This window comes from Mobula hypostoma, chromosome 6, assembly GCF_963921235.1.
Source record: "Mobula hypostoma chromosome 6, sMobHyp1.1, whole genome shotgun sequence".
NCBI lineage: Eukaryota > Metazoa > Chordata > Chondrichthyes > Myliobatiformes > Myliobatidae > Mobula > Mobula hypostoma.
Genome location: NC_086102.1, coordinates 87,495,719 through 87,516,506, shown reverse-complemented (window position 1 = coordinate 87,516,506; position 20,788 = coordinate 87,495,719). Strand labels below are relative to the sequence as shown.

Below are 20,788 nucleotides of genomic sequence, written 5' to 3'. Positions count from 1 at the left end.
TGCCATGTACTTGCTCCCCAAAATCAATTCACCTGTTTCTGTCTGCAGGGGACCTACATTTGTCTGTACCAGTCTTTTCCTTTTTACATATCTATAAAAGCTTTTACAGTCCGTTTTTATGTTTCCTGCCAGTTTTCTTTCATAATCTTTTTTCCCCTTCCTAATTAAGCCCTTTGTCCTCCTCTGCTGAACTCTGAATTTCTCCCAGTCCTCAGGTGAGCTACTTTCTCTGGCTAATTTGTATGCTTCTTCTTTGGAATTGATACTATCCCTAATTTCTCTTGTCAGCCACGGGTGCACTACCTTCCTTGATTTATTCTTTTGCCAAACTGGGATGAACAATTGTTGTAGTTCATCCATGCAACCTTTAAATGCTTGCCATTGCATATCCACCGCCAATCCTTTAAGTGTCATTTGCCAGTCTATCTTAGCTAATTCACGTCTCATACCTTCAAAGTTACCCCTCTTTAAGTTCAGAACCTTTGTTTCTGAATTAACTATGTCACTCTCCATCTTAATGAAGAATTCCACCATATTATGGTCACTCTTACCCAAGGGGCCTCTCACGACAAGATCGCTAATTAACCCTTCCTCATTGCTCAAAACCCAGTCCAGAATAGCCTGCTCTCTAGTTGGTTCCTCGACATGTTGGTTCAAAAAACCAACCCGCATACATTCCAAGAAATCCTCTTCCTCAGCACCTTTACCAATTTGGTTCACCCAGTCTACATGTAGATTGAAGTCACCCATTATAACTGCTGTTCCTTTGTTGCACACATTTCTAATTTCCTGTTTAATACCATCTCCGACCTCACTACTACTGTTAGGTGGCCTGTACACAACTCCCACCAGCGTCTTCTGCCCCTTAGTGTTACGCAGCTCTATCCATATCGATTCCACATCTTCCCGGCTTATGTCCTTCCTTTCTATTGCGTTAATCTCTTCTTTAACCAGCAACGCCACCCCACCTCCCCTTCCTTCCTGTCTATCCCTCCTGAATATTGAATATCCCTGAACGTTGAGCTCCCATCCCTGGTCACCCTGGAGCCATGTCTCTGTGATCCCAACTATATCATAATCATTAATAACAATCTGCACTTTCAATTCATCCACCTTATTACGAATGCTCCTTGCATTGACACATAAAGCCTTCAGGCGCTCTTTTACAACTCTCTTAGCCCTTATACAATTATGTTGAAAAGTGGCCCTTTTTAATGCTTGCCCTGGATTTGTCGGCCTGCCACTTTTACTTTTCTCCTTAGTACTTTTTGCTTCTACCCTTACTTTACACCCCTCTGTCTCTCTGCACTGGTTCCCATCCCTCTGTCGTGAACTAACCTCCTCACGCCTAGCCTCTTTAATTTGATTCCCACCCCCCAACCATTCTAGTTTAAAGTCACCTCAGTAGCCCCCGCTAATCTCCCTGCCAGGATATTGGTCCCCCTAGGATTCAAGTGTAACCCGTCCTTTTTGTACAGGTCACGCCTGCGCCAAAAGAGGTCCCAATGATCCAAAAACTTGAATCCCTGCCCCATGCAAGGCTTATTGAGAAAGTAAGGAGGCATGGGATCCAAGGGGACATTGCTTTGTGGATCCAGAATTGGCTTGCCCGTAGAAGGCAAAGTGTGGTTGTAGACGGGTCATATTCTGCATGGACGTTGGTGACCAGTGGTGTGCCTCAGGGATCTGTTCTGGGACCCCCTACTCTTCGTGATTTTTATAAATGACCTGGATGAGGAAGTGGAGGGATGGGTTAGTAAATTTGCTGATGACACAAATGTTGGAGGTGTTGTGGATAGTGTGGATGGCTGTCAGAGGTTACAGCGGGCATGCAAAACTGGGCTGAGAAGTGGCAGATGGAGTTCAACCCAGATCAGTGTGAGGTGGTTCATTTTGGTAGGTCAAATATGATGGCAGAATATAGTATTAATGGTAAGACTCTTGGCAGTGTGGAGGATTAGAGGGATCTTGGGGTCCGAGTCCATAGGACACTCAAAGCTGCTGCGCAGGTTGACTGTGTGGTTAAGGCAGCATACAGTGTATTGGCCTTCATCAATCATGGGATTGAGTTTAAGAGCCGAGAGGTAATGTTACAGCTGTATAGGACTCTGGTCAGACCCCACTTGGAGTACTGTGCTCATTTCTGGTCGTCTCAGTACAGGAAGGATGTGGAAACTATAGAAAGGGTACAGAGGAGATTTACAAGGATGTTGCCTGGATTGGGGAGCATGCCTTATGAGAATACGTTGAGTGAACTCGACCTTTTCTCCTTGGAGCAACGGAGGATGAGAGGTGACCTGATAGAGGTGTATAAGATGTGTGGATAGTCAGAAGCTTTTTCCCAGGGCTGAAATGACTAGCATGAGAGGGCATAATTTTAAGGTGCTTGGAAGTAAGTACAGAGGAGATGTCAGGGGTAAGTTTTTTACACAGACAGTGCTGAGTGCGTGGAATGGGCTGCCAAAGATGGTGGTGGAGGCGGATACGATAGGATCTTTTAAGAGACTCCTGGATAGGTACATGGAGCTCAGAAAAATAGAGGGCTATGGGTAACCCTAGGTAATTTCTAAGGTAGGGACATGTTCGGCACAGCTTTGTGGGATGAAGGGCCTGTATTGTGCTGTAGGTTTTCTATGTTTCTCTCCCCCCTCATTCTCTCCCCATCCTTTCTCCCCCACCTTTTGTCCCCCCAACTTCACCCCTCCATCTTCTCCCCTGCGTCTCCCCATTCTACCTCCCCCCACCTTCTTCCGCCTCTTCCTACCCCTTCCACTCTCTCCCAGTCACCACCTTTTACCCCTCTGCACCCACTCCATTCCATCCATCCGTTCTACCATCTTATCCTAGTCCCCACCTTACAATTCCTCCCCCACCCACCTATTCTCTTCCCCACTCTTTCCCTCCTCTCATCCTTCCGTCTCCCAGACACAACCTCTCACTACTATCCCTCTTCCACCTGCACCCCCTTACTCCCACCCCTTTTAAACTACATCCTCTCATCCCTGCCCCTTCTGCCCCCTCCCGCACTTTCTCTCCTCATCCTCTCTCCCTCCACCTCCTCTAGCCACTGATCCCTCAATCCCCGCCTCCTCCCTGTCTCTGCCCTTTTACCCGCACCTGCTCTATCCTGACCCCTCCCCGTCCCCGATCCTTTCACCTGATCTCTTCCCCCACCTCCCATCCTTTTCCCTCTTGTGTCAGCCACTCCTTAGCCCTCACCACTCCCCCTCTGACATTCCCATCCTCCTACCCCTCCCCTCCCACCCCATTCCCCCAACTCTCCATCGTGTCTTCCCCAGGCCCTGCCAACTCATTCTCTCTCTTACCCGAACTATCTCACCCTTCTCACTCTCAGTCTCATGCTGTAAGTCTCCTGAAAGCCAGTTGTTTGTGATGAAGCCTTTGGTCATCGTATTCATGTTTATGATTATGAAGACACGTAGTCCTATTTTATTGTCATTTCGTAATGCATGCATTAAGAAATGATGCATTATTTCCTCTGGTGTGATATCACAAAATACAGGACAGACCAAGACTGAAAAAACTGACAAAACCACATAATTATAACATATAGTTACAAACAGTGTAACAATACCATAACTTGATGAAGAAGTCCGTGAGCACAGTAAAAGTTCAAAGTCTCTCAAATGTCCCACATCTCACGCAGACGGGAGAAGGAAGAAAAACTCTCCCTGCCATGCCGACCACAGTCCGACTCTGAGTCATGCGAAAACTTCGAGTTCTGATCAGCTCTCCAACACCGAGTACTGAGCGAATGATTCGACCTCAACCTCGGTCGCCAAAAGCAGGCAAGGCTGGGGATTTTGAGGCCTACTCTCCGAAAGATTTGCAACCACACAGTAACAAAAGCAGCGAATAGGCTTTTCAGAAATTTCTCCGGATGTTCCTTCGTGCTTTCACATCCATTCTCCATCAAATCTGAATTGTCCACGGCCCCTATTTAACAGATACGATATCATTTTTCACCGAGGGCTGTGCACACGCAGGCGCACCGCCATCTTCTCCTCCTGCCTTGACTCAGTGCTACTTGTCTTTGCTGAATATGCTATGGTAATTTAGAATACAGTAACATTGCTAACTTAGAATAATTTTATTTTTGTCCCCACACTCTAGACAACAAATCGAGGAATCATCAAAGCCATTCCGTCTCTCCCTACAACTGGATAAGGTTGTAACAACAAATTATAAGCCTGTTGCAAACCATCAATACAATGTAAGTGTGATTAGTTTTTCTGTCACATTGACGTGTGACCAAACTTGCTGTGTTTTACAGCTAAGGGTCTGTATTAGAGTCTCCAGTACGAGCGTGGGAGCAAGATGAAAGTGTATTTATAGTGGGGCAGGAGCATGGGTTGAAAAATATTCGAGGCAGGGATTTAACAAGGGCCACTTTACTGTTCCTGTTTGACTATGTCTATGTTTTACTTGAACTGAAATAAAAGTCTGTAGCTGTTAAGATGTCAGTTATATTACCTTTCAGCGGGAAGGCAGGTAGAGATGCTCGACAATGCACTGGATTGGAGTAGAGGATATGAACACAGATGCACATTTTCTTTGCTTTCTGTGTTTTGCTGAAAGAACAAGGCTGTCTGCCTCAATTGGCTGCACAGTTGTGAGGCAGCATGCGTCTAGAGTCTGTCAGCACAGGGAGCAGGCCCTTCGGCCTAACTGCTCTGTGGTAACCAAATGTGCCTGCCCAGGCCGGTCCTGTTTGCTCGTGTTGGCCCATGTATCTTTCCTGTCCATGGAAATGTCCAAATGCATTTTAGATGTCATAATTGTATGAGTCTCTACCACTTCCTCTAGCACCTCATCACTTTCTGTGTGGGAAAAGTTGTCCCTTGGGTCCATCTCAATGTAAATCTCTGCCTTCTGGTTTTAGGCTCTCATATCCTGGGAAAAAGACTGGCCATTCACTTTATGTGTTCCCCTCATGATTTTATTACCCCTCAGCCTCTGTTCCTGGGGCTAAGGCCCCAGTCTGTCCGACCTCTCCATAGAACACAAGCATTCAGTAACATCCTCACAAATCTTTTTCACTTCTCTTAATTGAATCTTCTGTTTCTATCTGTTTCTCTCTCTCACTTCACCTTACTATCAATATGGGTCCTTTGCACATTACACTGACATCAGTAGTTCAGTACAGCCACTTTTGCAATTTCTTCCAGTTCAGTGTCATCCTTAATACCCAAAATGTATGCAGTCACCTGTTTCATGTCCCTGCTAGTAGGAAACCTACTAGCCCCACATTCTCTAGAGTTGCCATATCCTTTCTGTGAAAAAGAACATTCCTTTCATCTATAATATTGTTGTCTTTTGCTGATACCATTTCCTGTTTCCTACCGAGACCCTCAAACAGAGTCATATAAACATCTGTACCCCCTCCCCCTGGCTCACAGGTACCATTGGTCATGGCGGTGGTTTAAGGAGTCACGAGACCTTTGATCTCAGATCTTTTCCAGGTGAACTTCTTCAACACCCTCCATAAACTTGCAATTAAGCAACCTCTGCTATCTACACATCCTGTACTATCCATCACACTGTCCTTCCCAGCGCTTTGGGTCCTATCAAATATCTATCAGCCCAATTTAACAATTCTCATCCTTGTTTTTACCATCTTTCTTATTCATGCTTTTCCAATACCACTACATCCTGCCCCTTTTTGCCTCTTCCTTCTTCCTACTTCCTTGAACTAAGGCTTTGAACCATTTCCCCCATTATCTCTTTTGATTTATTTTCCACATTTTCAATGCCATTTCTGTTCATTGGGGTTGTATGCTAAAAATGTCTGCAGTATTCTTGCAGGTACAGTACATGACTTAGGGAGCTTTTAAAATAGGCGGATAATCTAAATTTCATTGTGTATTGTTAAGGTACATTATATGCATACATGATTCAGATGTCAGGGTTAGAAGTTGTAGTGTGCCCAATAATCAGGAAGGGGTGTTCAGTACTTAATCTAGAAGTGAGGGACCTTTACAACGCAAAGATGTTTTTTTCGCAGTCTCCTCTTCAGCTGTTCTGTTTGGGCTGAGGTTTCTAGTTTATAGGCTGAATGGAGAGCAGTCTGGAATGAGAGCTTGGGAGAGACATCACTAGGACATGATCTCTGGACTGAGATCAGTCAGATGGACTGGCCACTGGCAGTCAGGATGGTGAGATGTAGAAGTCATGGAGGGAAATGATTGTGATTACTGATTGGGAGAGGTTCAACATGTGATCGTGGGACCTGTTGGACAGCAGACACAGGCCCCAAGAATGCAGCAATCTGGTAGGTGCAAATCCAAACCTCTTAGAGATGTCTCAGGTATTCCAACCATTCCAGTGAACAATTAGTCTGCCTTTATTGCCTCCCCATCCATTGAATGATACTTATAGATCACTTAAACAGACCCTTTGGCCTATTGAATCAGCGTCATTGATCCTATGTTCTTCTCCCAGCGTTCCTATCAATCACCCTAGATTCTACCACTCAGCGACACAATGGAGGCCATTTACAGCATCCAATTAAGCTATCAAACCACATATGGAGGAAAGCAGAGCACCCAGGGGAAACCCGTGAAGTCACAGGGAGAGCGGGCAGACCCCACACAGGCAGCACCTGAGGTCGGGGTTGAACCTGGATCTCTGGAGCTGTGAGCTCTCTAACTGCCAGTGTACTGTGCAGTGGCTTAAATCAACAAGAGCCCTTGGCCTCTGCATTGAAGAATTTTGCATTCCAACATGCTTAGAATTCTGTTTGAAACCACGTCTTGTCTCCATCTCCTACACATTGAGCACAAAATAACACTTCCAAAGTGTATCACCCACACACCAAAAACAATCGTGTATTTGATCAAACTCAATAGTGAATCACAAACAAATGTGCCACCCAGTAGCATTTCAAGGACAGTATATTTAGTACTGTTTCTGCTTAGAAAGATGAGTTTGATCTGCTGTTGCATATTACTGATAGCTGGTTGTGAAAGAAAGGGACCCTTGAGGGAAGAGGTAGTGACAAGATGTGCGGACCCAGGCTGCCCAAAGTTTGTGTGCTTCCTCTCGGGGTTCCAACATCTCTTGGTACGAATAACACCAGAGGTTAATGGAATGATCAAAGCTGCGTCACCCCTTTTCCTGACTCCAGTCTACCTCAGATAGCACTTACTGACTGTGATTGTCAAGAGCATGCACAATGTCAACTGAACAGTGCAGAGGCACAGGTGTTCAGACTGTCAACTGTTTTGCTTGTTGCAGGTTTGTGGGATGAGATTCTAGATCCCTATTCCATTTTGTTCTCTGATCTGAATGGTTAGCTGCCGGATCAGTTATGACAGGAATAATCAGTCCAACTTCAAATGCAGAGAGACTGTAACTGAGAACATTCCATACAACCAATAACTTCTGGCATTTTCACTAGGGGTAAATTAATCTATGCCTCTATCACCTCCAGATTTAATTTCCTCAATAGTCCCTTTAGTTGGATGTCCTTCCATAAATTTTGAATGATGATATGTACACATCTTTGCTCACCTAACAGTTCCTCTGCCTTTTCCTTCTGTTGTCTTCTCCACTGGTACATTACTGGCTGATCCTTGTGCATCTGTGTGCTCAACTTCCAGATCCTTCTTCCTCACCAAGTGCCACAATTTATTGTTCTCTGCCCATCTTAATGCATGTGAAACGCAGAGCAGCTGAGGCAGCATCTGTGGGGAGAGAAACAGTTAACGCTTCAGGTCAAGATGTGTGTTTTATAGGTTAAAACTGTTCATATGGTTGGCACAGTCTAAGCGTGCAGCAGAATTTGATCATTAGTTCTCCACTGGGGTAGATTGTGGAAACTGTCAATAGAGATCTTTAAAAAAGATCTAGCATATCAGAGCAGATAAGTCTTAACCATGATCATATTGCATATACCAGTGGTCCCCAACCACTGGGCCGCAAAGCATGTGCTACCGGGCCACAAGGAAAGGATATGAGTCAACTGCACCTTTCCTCATTCTCTGTCACACACTGTTGAACTTGAACGCACGCAAGGACATCAGTTGGTCATTAACTTACAACTACTTGAGTAAAAAACAAACGTCGCTTGAAAGTTTCTTTGGAAGAGATAGTAGCGGACATAAAAGGCCTAACGATGATGATAATGCAGAGACAGCTGAGGCCAAGACTGCAAAAAAAAAGAAAACTTCCTTCAACAGAAAATACGACGAGTCATACATAAAACATGGCTTTATTGTGACCGGTGACTCGCATGCTCCAAGCCCCCTGTGTGTGATATGTGGAGACAAGCTGTCTAATGAGGCAATGAAGCCCTCAAATCTGCTTCGGCACCTTGAGTCCAAGCATCCTGCACTGAAAGACAAACCCGTTGAGTTTTTTGAGCAGAAAAAACGTGAGCAAGCGGGACAGAAGCAAGTGCTGAGATCCACCACCTCCACAAATGCTGCTGCTCTGAGAGTGTCGTACTTAGTGGCTAGCCGTATTGCTAAGGCTAAGAAGCCTTTCACTGTTGGTGAAGAATTGATTCTGCCTGCTGCCAAGGACATGTGCCGTGAACTGTTGGGAGAAGCTGCAGCTAACACAGTTTCAAGGAGAATCGATGACATAGCGGAGGACATCGAAGCACAGCTTAACGAATCTGGTTTCACTACCCGAGTCAAAGAGGTTGCTCCTGAATGCCAGTCTACACACTGTGTCACACACAGGGAAATGCTGGCTAGCCGAAAAATGTCACCTGATTTTAACAACATATTGAGTGACATTGTTGAAGTTATCAATCACATCAAAGCAAAAGCCCTTAACTCACGTCTGTTTGAGCAGCTTTGCGAGGAAATGGATGCACAAACGCCTTCTCTTACGCACTGACGTCAGGTGGCTATCAAGGGGGAGAGCCCTGGCCAGGGTTTTTGAGTTAAGAGAGCAGCTACAGAGATTTCTTTCAGGAAAAGAGTCACCACTGGCAGCACACTTTAGTGATGAGGAGTGGATAGCAAAACTCGCTTATCTGTGTGACATCTTCAACTTGCTCAATGAACGCAATTTGTCACTTCAGGGGAGAATGACAACTGTCTTCAAGTTGGCAGATAAAGTGTCTGCTTTCACAGCCAAATTCGAACTGTGGGGACGGCAAGTGGACAGGGCATATTTGACACGTTCCCAACATTAACTGGGAATTTGGGAGAGACTGAGGCTACAGCTGGTGCGCCAACACCTATCTTCGCTGTCGACAGAATTCGAGCGTTACATCCCAACCGCAAATGACCCAAGATGTGCAAAGGAATGGGTCCGTGACCCACTTGTGAATATCCCCGGTGAATCATCCATGTCAGTGCGGGAAAAAGATCAACTACTCGAGCTTGCAAATGATGATGGGCTGAAAAGTATGTTTGACATAACATCTCTGCCGGCATTCTGGATCAAAGTCAAGGCTGAATATCCTGAGACAGCCACGAATGCAATGAAAACTAAACTGCGGAATAAACTGGACATAAAGAACCCCCTTATGACTTATAATTGACTTATCACTATATTCATGTGAGGAAAATATGTGCTGTGTGTTTGATTTTACATTCGTTAGATAAACCCTTTTAGAAACAAAATTGAGTGTATTAGCTACTGATAAGTGACTCATAGTTGACTTATCACCTATGTTCTGATCATGATTAACACCACACCACCCCCCACCCCTGGTCGGCCGGTCCGCAAGAATATTGTCAATATTAAACCGGTCCGCGGTGCAAAAAAGGTTGGGGACCCCTGGCATATACAGTCCAGGTTTGAAGGGCCGAGTGGCCTATTTATGTTCCTATTTTCTTATGTGGTTGGACCGAGGAGTAGTTCAGAACACAGCAATGGGTGAAGAGTCCTTGGTGCAGGGCAGGTTAGAAGCATTAACTGTTGAAAGTTCAGCTCGTGGAGCAAGCTTGGCTAACTTCCCTGAACTTCTGATACTTTTGCCCATTTTCGATTGTCTGTCTTGTGAGTATTCAGATACCTCATGATGGTATCAGATTGGAAAATGGACTGTTGTGGATGGATATGAACAGGAACTTGGTCTGATTCACTGGTGCATCCACAAACTATTTCCTTGACTGGTGCTTAGATTGTTACCAAGACACATAGCAGAAATATCCAATTGCTTTGTAAACCTCAGAGCTCTATGGACACTGTTCCTGATCTCCCTGGCCACCACTTTCACAAGGCAGTGTTTCCCTCTCTAGACTGTTATTTAGCCATTGACACTGGCATTGAACGTACCTGTAGACACTGACTGTGTGTCCTGCTCAGAGGCAGGAGCTACATGGTAAAATTGTGCACTTGAGAAAGACATGTACACACACTCATATACAATTCAGGATGTGGCAAACAAAAGCCTCGAGGTAAAACTGATCGGAAAGAGTGCGAGAGGGATGTCCTTTCTTTGGGAAAGTGCAGGAGCACCCTCTCAGGGGTTGCTTGTTGAGGCTGCATCATTTTATTGAACTGAGAAATCTAAAGCCCCTTCACCTATATGTGAAGAATGAATATTTGCACTTTGTAAATCATGTCTCTATGTTTCATGAAGCTGCTGCAGGCCAGAAAGCCAAGAAGCTATTTCTGCCCTGTAGGAGAGACAGCAGAAGGGCCCTCTTGGATACAGGTATCCAGTTGTAATGTGGTACCTGTGTATTTTATTCATTGAGATGCAGCATGGACCCTTCAGGTGCACCACCCCGAACCTCCTGATTTTACCTCAGCACAATTTACAATGACCAATTAACATATCAACCGGTGCAGGGAAACCCAGACGGTGACCCTGGAGATCTGGTGATGGGTCCCTGAGCTTCTTGTCTCCTCACAGATCTGATAAGGAAACTAGACAGTTAGCAACACTGGGAATCTCCCTGTCAGTAACTGATGCAATGACTTAGAAAGAATTGGTTTCCTGGAAGAGAAGTACTGCTGTGCCTTTACTCTGAGTGCAATATCACTTTACTAATCTTGAGCTTTCTGTTAGATTGAATATGAGAGGAAGAAGAAGGAAGACGGAAAGCGTGCCCGGGCTGACAAGCAACAAGTTCTGGACATGTTGTTCTCAGCATTTGAGAAGCATCAGTACTACAACATTAAGGACTTGGTGGATATCACAAAGCAGCCAGTTGTAAGTAAAGGGGATGATGTACTGTTCTAATTCTACCAGTGCCATCTTCTGGATTTAAAGTGTATAGTTCACTTAGAGGTTAAGTTGTGGCCATGGATGATATAATTGCATATGTGTTATTCTTTAATATTTGTTGCAATATTATGGCAATTTGACTCCAGAGAAGTGTCATAAATATCACACGATTGTAATTTCAAGGATTACCCCTTAGTAATAATGATCAGTTGAGGACAGAGAGAATCTGTATTTACTGACAAGTACTTTAGCATCTCAACTAACAAGCACATGAATTTACAAAGTGACTAGCTGAGTACACACCTAAGAGGTTGTCTGATCTTTCGTGAACAGTCAAAGAATAGAAAAGGTATTACTCATGCAAAAGAGTCTACGGTGGCCAGGTGTTCCCTGTGGCCCCAATGTCATCTCCACGTCTCCAACTTGGAGTCCACCACATCTGCGATGGTTGGTCTTTGGAGATGCTGTTGCTTTGCATTCGAAGCTCGTTACTTTTAAACACTTCTTGTCAGTTCAGATGTTGTGTTTCAATCTTGTTGGCTCAAGGTCTCATCTAACTGACCTGTTACCTTTGTATTGGCTGTGGTCCAAGCCAGCATCAATTTATTGTCCTCTCTTTGGCAAGTGGCAACTGGTAATTTATGTCTCTTTGTTCTAGATCAGAGCAGACCAACTAGTTATGAGGCTCGAGTTAATCAAGGGAGGTACAGACCCCAATATTCATAAACCTGCATATTCTATCATACAAAAGAACACCTCACAAATAACTTATTTGGAAATGATTTCTAATCCAGCAGATTATCAGGAGCATCAGTGTGACTATTTTAAAGCACATTGATACAGTGACTGGGTACAAATGCAGACAGAGCAAAGAGTTAAATTGTACCACAGGGGCAAAAGTCAAAAGGGTGATGAATGTAGGCAAAAGTCAAAAGGGTGATGAATGTAGGACTGAAGGTGCTGTATTTAAATGCAAGTACCATTTGGAATAAGATGGACAAACTTGTGGTGCAATTAGAGATTGGTTGGTATGACATTGTGGGCATCACTGAGTCGTGGCTGAAAGAAGATCATAGTTGGGAGCTTAACATTAAAGGATATACTTTGTGTCGAAAGGATAGGGAGGAAGGCACAGGCAGTGGTGTGTCTCTGTGGTAAGAGATGGAATTACATCTTTTGAAAGAGGTGACATAGGGTCAGAGAAGGGTAAGAAGGGTAATGATTTCACCATTATGGAAATCATATAAAGGCTTCCAAATAGTAGCCAAGATGTGGGGTTGACATTGCAAAGGGAGGTGGAAAAGGCATGTAATAAAGGCAATGACACAATTGAAATGGGGGACTTCAATATGCAAGGAGATTGGGAAAATCAGGTTGGTGTCCGATCAGAAGAGGGGAATGCCAATGAGATGGCTTTTTAGAGCAGCTTGTGCTTGAGCCTACTCAGGGAAAGGCTAGCTTAGTTTGGGTGTTGTGTAATAACCCAAATCTTATGAGGGAGCTTAATATAAAGGAACCCTTGGGAGGCAGTGATCATAATTTACTGCAAATTGAGAGGGAGAAACATAACTCACATGTATCAGTATCGCAATGGAATAAAGGGAATTACATTACAGAGACATGAGAGAGGAGCTTGCCCAGGTGGATTGGAGGAGGATACTGGCGGGGATGATGGCAGAACAGAGAGGGCCAGAGTTTCTGGGAATAGTTCACAAGGTGCAGGATAGATATGTCCTACAGAAGAAGTCCTCAAATGGCAACTGTGGCTGACAAGGGAAGTTAAGGACTGCATAAAAGCAAAGGAAAGGGCATATAATGTAGCAGAAGTGATTGGGAAGCTTTTAAGATCCAACAAAAGGCAACTAAAAAAGCTATAAGAACAGAAAAGATGAAATATGAGGGCGAACTAGCCAATAATATAAAGCAGGATACTAAATTTTTTTCAGTTTATATAAAGAGTAAAAAGGTGCGAGTTGATTTTGGACTACTGGAAAATGATGCTGGTGAGGTAGTAATGGGGGACAGAGAAATGGCAGATGAACGTAATTAGTACTTTGCATCAGTCTTCACTCAGTGTGCCAGAGGTCTGAGTGTCAGGGAGCAGGAGTGAGTGCCATTGCTATTACAAAGGAAAAAATGCTAGGCAAACTCAAAGGTCTTAAGGTGGATTAGTCACCTGGACCAGATGGACTACATCGCAGAATCCTGAGAGAGTTGCTGAAGAGACAACTGATGCATTAGTCATAATCTTTCAAGAATCACTTAATTCTGGCATGGTCCCAGAGGAGTGGAATATTGCAAATGTCACTCCACTCTTTAAGAAGGGAGGAAGGCAAAAGAAAGGGAATTATAGGCTAGTTAGCATAACCTCAGTGGTAGGGAGAGTGTTGGAGGCCATTATTAAGATTGAGGTTTCAGGATACCTGGAGACTAATGATAAAATAAGTCAAAATCAGCTTGGTTTCTGTAAAGGGAAATCTTGTCTGACAAATCTGTTGAAGTTCTTCGAGGAAGTAACAAGTAGGGTGGACAAAGGAGAGGCGGTGAATGTCATTTACTTGGATTTTCAGAGACATTGGATGAGGTGCCACACATGAGGCTGCTTAACAAGGTACAGGATAGAAACTGGCATGGATAGCAGAATGGCTGACTGACAGGGGGCCGCGAGTGGGAATAAAAGGGACCTTTTCTGGTTGGCTGCTGGTGAATAGTGGTGTTCCTCAGGGGTCAGTATTGGGACTGCTACTATTCACATCGTTTGTCAGTGATTTAGAAAATGGAATTGATGGCTTTGTGGCAAAATTTGCAGATGATATGAAGATATGTGTAGGGGTAGGTAGTGCTGAGGAAGCAATGCAGCAGGGCTTAGAGCAATTGGAAGAATGGGCAAAAATAAAGGCAGGTGGAATACGTTGTTGGGAAACATATGATAATGCATTTTGGTAAAAGGAACAAAAGTGCAGACTATTATCTAAATGGGAAGAAGATTCAAACATCAGAGGTGCAAAGGGACTTAGGAGTCCTTATGCAAGACTCCCAGAAGGTTAATTTACAGGTTGAGTCTGTGATAAAGAAGGCAAATATGATGTTGACATTTATTTCAAGCAGAATAGAATATAAAAGCAAGGAGATAATGCTGAGGCTTTATAAGACACTAGTCAGGCTGCACTTGGACCCAAGACACTCAGTTTTGGGACCCATATCTCAGAAAGAATGTGTTGTCATTGGAGAGAGTCCAGATGAAGTTCATGAGGATGATTCTGGGAATGAAGGGGTTAACATATGAGGAGTGTTTGGCAGCTTTGGGCCTGTACTCACTGGAATTCAGTAGAATGAGAGGGGATCTCATTGAAACGTACGGAATGTTAAAAGAAATAGATAGGGTGGATGTGGAGAGGATATTTCCTATGGTGGGGTTATCCAGAACCAGAGGGTACGGCCTCAAAATTGAGGGACAACCCTTTAGGACGGAGGTAAGAAGGATTTTTTTTTAGCCAGAGAGTAATTGTCACGTACACGCAACCCTGTAAAAGTATCAGCAGCAATAGAACACACCTGGAGTCTGGTTTTGCTGTTAACGAAACACTGTTTTATTAGAAACTACATCATATAGTAACTTAAACCAGGTAAATCAAGCGTTAATGGTGTTATGCATGTATAGTTGAATATATATAAATCCCCAAACTTCTTCAAGCTTAGGTGGTAAGTGATACAGTCTTACGATGGTGTGGTAAGGGAAGTCAGTTCAGTCCACGGGATTGAAGTGAGAGAGAGAGAGAGATTTGTAATCCAAGTAAACAGGTGTCATCAATCCTCCTCGATGTCCTCCAAATCTTCCAAGTTATCCAAACGTGACCAACTTAAGAGCGCCGTCTTCAAGTGATAATGTACCAACCCAGGCAAGGGTTAGACACACCAGTAGATTCCACAGGGTCGCCCTTACACGCACTGATAGTAACAGATTGATTCCTCTTAATCGATCCTCAACCCCACCCTTGTGGGCACTTAAAAGTTCAGTGGCAATTCCGCCACCAGCCTTCGTGCATCTGCGTGTCCTGCGAAAGAGACAGTTACGCTTGTTTAAATACGGGTGTGCTGAACACCAGCTGTCTATCATGTAGCTCCTCCCCTCTCTCTCTCTCTGCAGCAAGCTTCTTGTGCTGTACGTCTCTCTCTCTCTTACAGGCGTGATTCTTAAAGGCACAGTCCATAATGAATAAAACATAAGATTCCATCACAGTAATAAATCTATGGAATGTTCTGCCACAGACTGCGGTGGAGGCCAAGTCCGTGGGTATAATTAAAGCAGAAGTTGATCATTTCCTGATTGGTCAGGGCATCAAAGGATATGGCAAGAAACTAGGTGTATGGGGTTGAATGGGATCTGGGATCAACCATGATGGAATGGCGGAGCAGACTCAATGGGCTGAATGGCCTAATTCTTTTCCTATGTCTTATGGTCTTATTCCTGAGCAGAACCAGTTTACAAGAAAACTCACAAAATGGAGGCTACAGAGCAGCTTCACAAAATGGCAGTCTCCATTCTTTCAATTCATGGCAAGGACAAAAACAATTAGTTAGTCTACTTCCACTATCCTTGACCTTATTCAAATTCACTGATTTGTAGGCTAGTTCTTTCTGGCCAACATAATCAACTGCAAAAATTACTTTCATTTGTGAGTCATTTGCCCTTTGGAGTTTCAAAGACCCAGATATACTCAAACTTAATGCTAAAATTCCTGGGAGCCAACAGAATAAAATTCTTATCCTGCTTCTGTGGAGCAGAATGTGAGTTATCATATAGTCCTTGCTCCCATAGACAGAAATATCAAATTTTTTAGCAGTACAAGTGCAAACAAGCATAAATCTGTTTTGTTTGACCAGCAAAGTTGCCAACTTGTCAATTTTGGGAAACTCATCTCAGTCCTTTCACTATGGTTAAATAGTTTGCTGCCCAGCCCTGCTCTGCAATGGCTTGCTGGCTACCTTTGGTCACTATGTTTTTCTAAAGATACAATTGTGTAATTTTTGCTTTAATTTTTTCCAATTAACCTGTTATTAATTCTGAAGGCATTTGATTTCCATTTAGTGACAGAAGGCAGGGGTATCAAATTATTTAAGGAGTTGAATGAATTGTCAAATATCACAGTTTGAAATTACTTTCTTCGGTGGAAATAAGCATTAACATTTTGGAATAAGTGTGTTTGAATGTTTAAAATCAATTTCCGCTTAACTGTGTATTTCCAGCATATGCTGTTCTTATATAAAGTTAACTTGATTGTGTTAAGTCTTTACTTAGCCTTATGCCTACTCTGCTCTTTATTCTCTGAGTGTTAATGCATGTTCAAGGCATATCTTAGTTCCATAAGTAAAGATTATCCAAAGAAGAATTACTGTATATGCTGGATATTTCATTACACAATAACTGAGCTGTAATTCCACCTGATAGAATGGGAACTTTGCACTCCTCGTAGCAGGTGGTATGTACTACAGGAACTATTTGTTAGTTGTGTCCCTCTGGACACAAGCCCAGTAACAACCACTATGATGCCATACTAATGTATCTAGATTTACCAATAATACAAAGCAAGGTTGATGAGTGAGCTTGGAGGAGGCAGAGAGACAACATACAGGCAGTTGGAGCCTGGGAAAAGATGGTGGCATTTGGGAAAAGTGAAGAAATGTGAGAGGAAGCATTTTAAGAAGAAAAAAAAGTCACAATGGGATTGAGAATTAGTGATAGGCAACTGGAAGCTCTCAGTTGCACTGGCAGATTTCATTTAGGTCTTCCACAAAGCAGTCACCCAATCTGTATTTGGCCTCTACATTACATTGGTGGAAACATTAAATACTTCAGTATACTGAAAGAGGTCCAAGGAGACCTGGAAACTACAAAGATAAAAGATCATTTGCTCCATTCCCTGTACTTGCAGTAGAATGTTCCTTGGGAAGTGTTTGTTGATGTTACTTATGGCCAGCCAGGGTCTTATGGAAGGGTGATGCACTTAAAATCAAGAAAAGAAAGCGAAGGGGAGGATGAGAGGCAATAGCAGGCAACGTCACACTGGAGAGGTCTGAAGTCATAAGGTGAAAACGGAGCCTGATGTGCTGTAGGGCCCCACTGTTGTAGTTCTGGTGGGAGGGAGTGGCAGAAAGAAGCAGACAGAAAATTAGTTAAAGGGCATGCTGGAAACACTGGTGTGTGGTTAACATTGAATTGTTACGACAGAGAAACACTGAATTAATTTCTCATAGAAAGTCGGTTGAGAAGAACCACTGCCAAGGTAACTGTGGAGTTGTATGTTGGTTTCCTGGTGAAAAGGTGCTGGTGAACTCTTTGTGGTGCTCGGACATAGCACTCTCGTTCCCCTGACTTGGAACTTCAAATGATAAGTGCCATCTGTTGTACTCACTGAGAGTTCTCCGTGATTCTGACCGCAGTTTACATACCACCAAAGGCTGATGTTAAATAAGTACTCAATGTATTGACTGTCATGATTAGCAAACAAGAAACAGTCTACCTTGATGTCTTTCCAATCATTGTTGGGAACTTCAATCAGACTTGTTTGAAGAAATCTTTGCCCAATTGTACGTGGCCTATCAGCGGCATCAACAGAGCTTTACCAAGAGGGATTTCTCGCAGGTCGGCGGTGGTTATTTAAAAAGGGAGCTTCGAGAGCATTTGTCCATTGTACGTGGTCTATCAGCGGTGTCAACAGAGTTCTACCAACTAAATAAAAGTACAGAAGGGATAAGCGGAGTGGCCATTGTCGGAAGTAGGCCAGTGGCGAGAGGCGTCAGCTCTGTGTAAAGCGTCTGTTAAGCTTTCGTTTTTGTTTTTTTTCCCTCTCTTACTGTACCATTTAAATGGCTGTGGTGTGTTCCTCATGCGGAATGTTGGAGAACGGGGAGACCCAGAGTCTCCCGGGCACAACTTTGTGGGCCGAAGGGCCTTTATTGTGCTGTAGGTTTTCTATGTAACTACATCTGCGTGAAGTGCATCCGGCTGCAGCTCCTTAAAGACCGTGTTTGGGATCTGGAGCAACAACTGGATGACCTTCAGCTTGTACGTGAGAGTGAGGATATAATTGATCAAAGCTACAGGGAGGTGGTCACCCTGAAGTTGCAGGAGGCGAATAGCTGGGTGACTGTCAGGAGAAATGGAAATTGGCAGTTAGAGCAAAGCACCTCTGTGGCCATTCCCCTCAAAAACAAGTAAACCGCTTTGGATACTTTTGTGGGGGATGACCTCCAGGGGGATGACCTCCAGGGGAGTGCCATGGTGACCGGGTTACAGGCACCGAGCCTGGGTCCGTGGTGCAGAAGGGAAAGAGGGAGAAGGGAGCGGTAGCGATAGGGGACTTGATAGTGAGGGAAATAGACAGGAGATTGTGTGGACGTGAATGGGACACCTGGATGGTATGTTGCCTCCCAGGTGCCAGGGTCAGGTGTGTCTCGGATCATGTCCACAAAATTTTGGAGAGGGAGGGAGAGCAGCAGATGTCTTGGTCCATATTGGTACCAATGACATAGGAAGGAAAAGCAGAGAGGTCCTGAAAAGAGAATTTAGAGAGCTAGGTAGAAAGCTGAGAAGCAGGACCTCCCAGGTAGTAATTTCTGGATTGCTGCCTGTGTCATGTGCCAGTGAGGGTAGAAACAGGATGATTTGGCAGATAAATGCGTGGCTGAGAAGTTGATGGAGGGGGAAGGGCTTCAGGTTCTTGGGATCTCTTCTGGGGGAGGTATGACCTGTTCAAAAGTGAGGGGTTGCACCTGAACCCTGGGGGGGACCAATATTCTCACGGGCAGCTTTGTTAGAGCTGTTGGGGAGGATTTAAACTAACTTGGCGGGGGGTTGGGAACCGGAGTGAAGGGACTCAGGAAAGGATGGATGGTAAAAAAGAGTAAAGATAGCATGCAGTTGGACTGTCAGGACCGGCAGGCAGGTGATGGGACATAGTTGCAGACAACAGGCTGAGTATCAAGACATTAGGAGTGCAAAATCAGAAAGGACAGCAAATATAGTAATCAAGGTATTGTATCTAAATGTGTGCAGGATAAGAAATAAGGTGGATGATCTTGTTGCATTATTAGAGATTAGCAGGTATGATGTTGTGGCCATCACTGAATCGTGGCTGAAGGATAGTTGTAGTTGGGAGCTGAATGTCCAAGGTTACATGTTGTTTTGGAGGGATAGGAAGGTAGGCAGAGGGGGTGGTGTCGCTCTACTGGTAAAGAATGGCATCAAATCAATAGAAAGGTATGACATAGGATTGGAAGATGTTGAATCTTTGTGGGTTGAGTTAAGAAACTGCAAGGGTAAAAGGACCCCAATGGCAGTTATATACAGGCCTCCCAACAGTGGCTGGGAGATGGACCACAGATTACAACAGGAAATAGAAAAGGTGTGTCAAAAGGGCAATGTTATGATAGTCATGGGAGATTTTAACATGCAGGTCGATTGGGAAAATCAGGTTGGTTACGGATCTCAGGAGAGGGAGTTTGTTGAACGCCTAAGAGATAGCTTCTTAGAGCAGTTTGTCATTGAGCCCTCCAGGGGATCGTAAAAGTTTTTTCAAGTATGTTAAAAATAAAAGAGAAGTGAGAGTGGATATAGGACCACTAGGAAATGAGGCAGGGAAAATAATAATGGGGGACATGGAGATGGCTGATGAACTAAATGAGTATTCTGCATCAGTCTTCACTGTGGAGGACACTAGCAATGTGCCAGATATTGCAGTCTGTGAATGAGGAGAAGTGGGTTCAGTTACTATCACAAGGGAGAAGGTGCTCAAAAAACTGAAAGACCTAAAGGTACATAAGTCACCCAGACCAGATGAAATGCATCCTAGGGTACTGAAAGAGGTAGCGTTAGAGATTGTGGTGGCATTAGAACTAATATTTCAAAAATCATTGGATTCTGGCCATGGTGCCAGAGGACTGGAAAATTGCAAATGTCACTCTACTCTTTAAGAAAGAAGGAAGGCAGCAGAAAGGAAATTATAGACCAATTAGCCTGACCTCAGTGGTTGGGAAGATGTTAGAGTCCTTTGTTAAGGATGAGGCGATGGAGTACATGGTGACACAGGACAAGATAGGACAAAATCAGCATGGTTTCCTTCATGGAAAATCCTGCCTGACGAACCTGTTGGAATTCTTTGAGGAGATTACAAGTAGGATAGATAAAGGGGATGCAGTGGATGTTGTATATTTCGACTTTCAGAAGGCCTTTGACAAGGTGCCACACATGAGGCTGTTACCAAGTTAAAAGCCCATGGTATTACAGGAAAGTTACTAACATGTTTAGAGCATTGGCTGATTGGTAGGAGGCAGCGAGTGAGAATAAAAGGATCCTTTTCTGGTTGGCTGCCAGTGACTAGTGATGTTCTGCAGGAGTTGGTGTGGGACCATTCTTTTTATGCTGTATATAAATGATTTAGATAGTGGAATAAGTGGCTTTGTTGCCAAGTTTGCAGATGATATGAAGATTGGTGGAGGGGCAGGTAGTGTTGAGGAAACAGGTAGGATGTAAAAGGACAGATTAGAAGAATGGGCAAGAAAGTGGCAAATGAAATACAATGTTGGAAAATGCATGGTCATGCACTTCCATAGTAGAAATAAATGTGCAGT

General features: G+C 43.9%; 2 protein-coding genes across 4 annotated transcripts in view; one reads left to right on the top strand and one right to left on the bottom strand.

Annotated features, from left to right (window-relative positions):
• The window catches only part of kctd4 (potassium channel tetramerization domain containing 4), an 81,054-nt gene extending 73,071 nt beyond the window's left edge, over positions 1-7,983 (bottom strand). Inside the window, exon 1 of one of the 2 annotated variants that reach the window (XM_063051169.1) lies at positions 7,534-7,983. In XM_063051169.1, the coding sequence (XP_062907239.1) occupies positions 7,534-7,603 (70 nt within the window). In that variant the 5' untranslated portion in view covers positions 7,604-7,983. The remainder of the gene's footprint in view (positions 1-7,533) is intronic. The other variant, XM_063051162.1, reaches the window with a different exon arrangement.
• gtf2f2b (general transcription factor IIF, polypeptide 2b) overlaps positions 1-20,788 on the top strand; it is a 162,622-nt gene that overhangs the window by 130,706 nt on the left and 11,128 nt on the right. For both annotated transcript variants that reach the window (XM_063051161.1, XM_063051160.1), the window contains 2 exons: positions 4,135-4,234; positions 11,000-11,143. In XM_063051161.1, the coding sequence (XP_062907231.1) occupies positions 4,135-4,234; positions 11,000-11,143 (244 nt within the window). The remainder of the gene's footprint in view (positions 1-4,134; positions 4,235-10,999; positions 11,144-20,788) is intronic.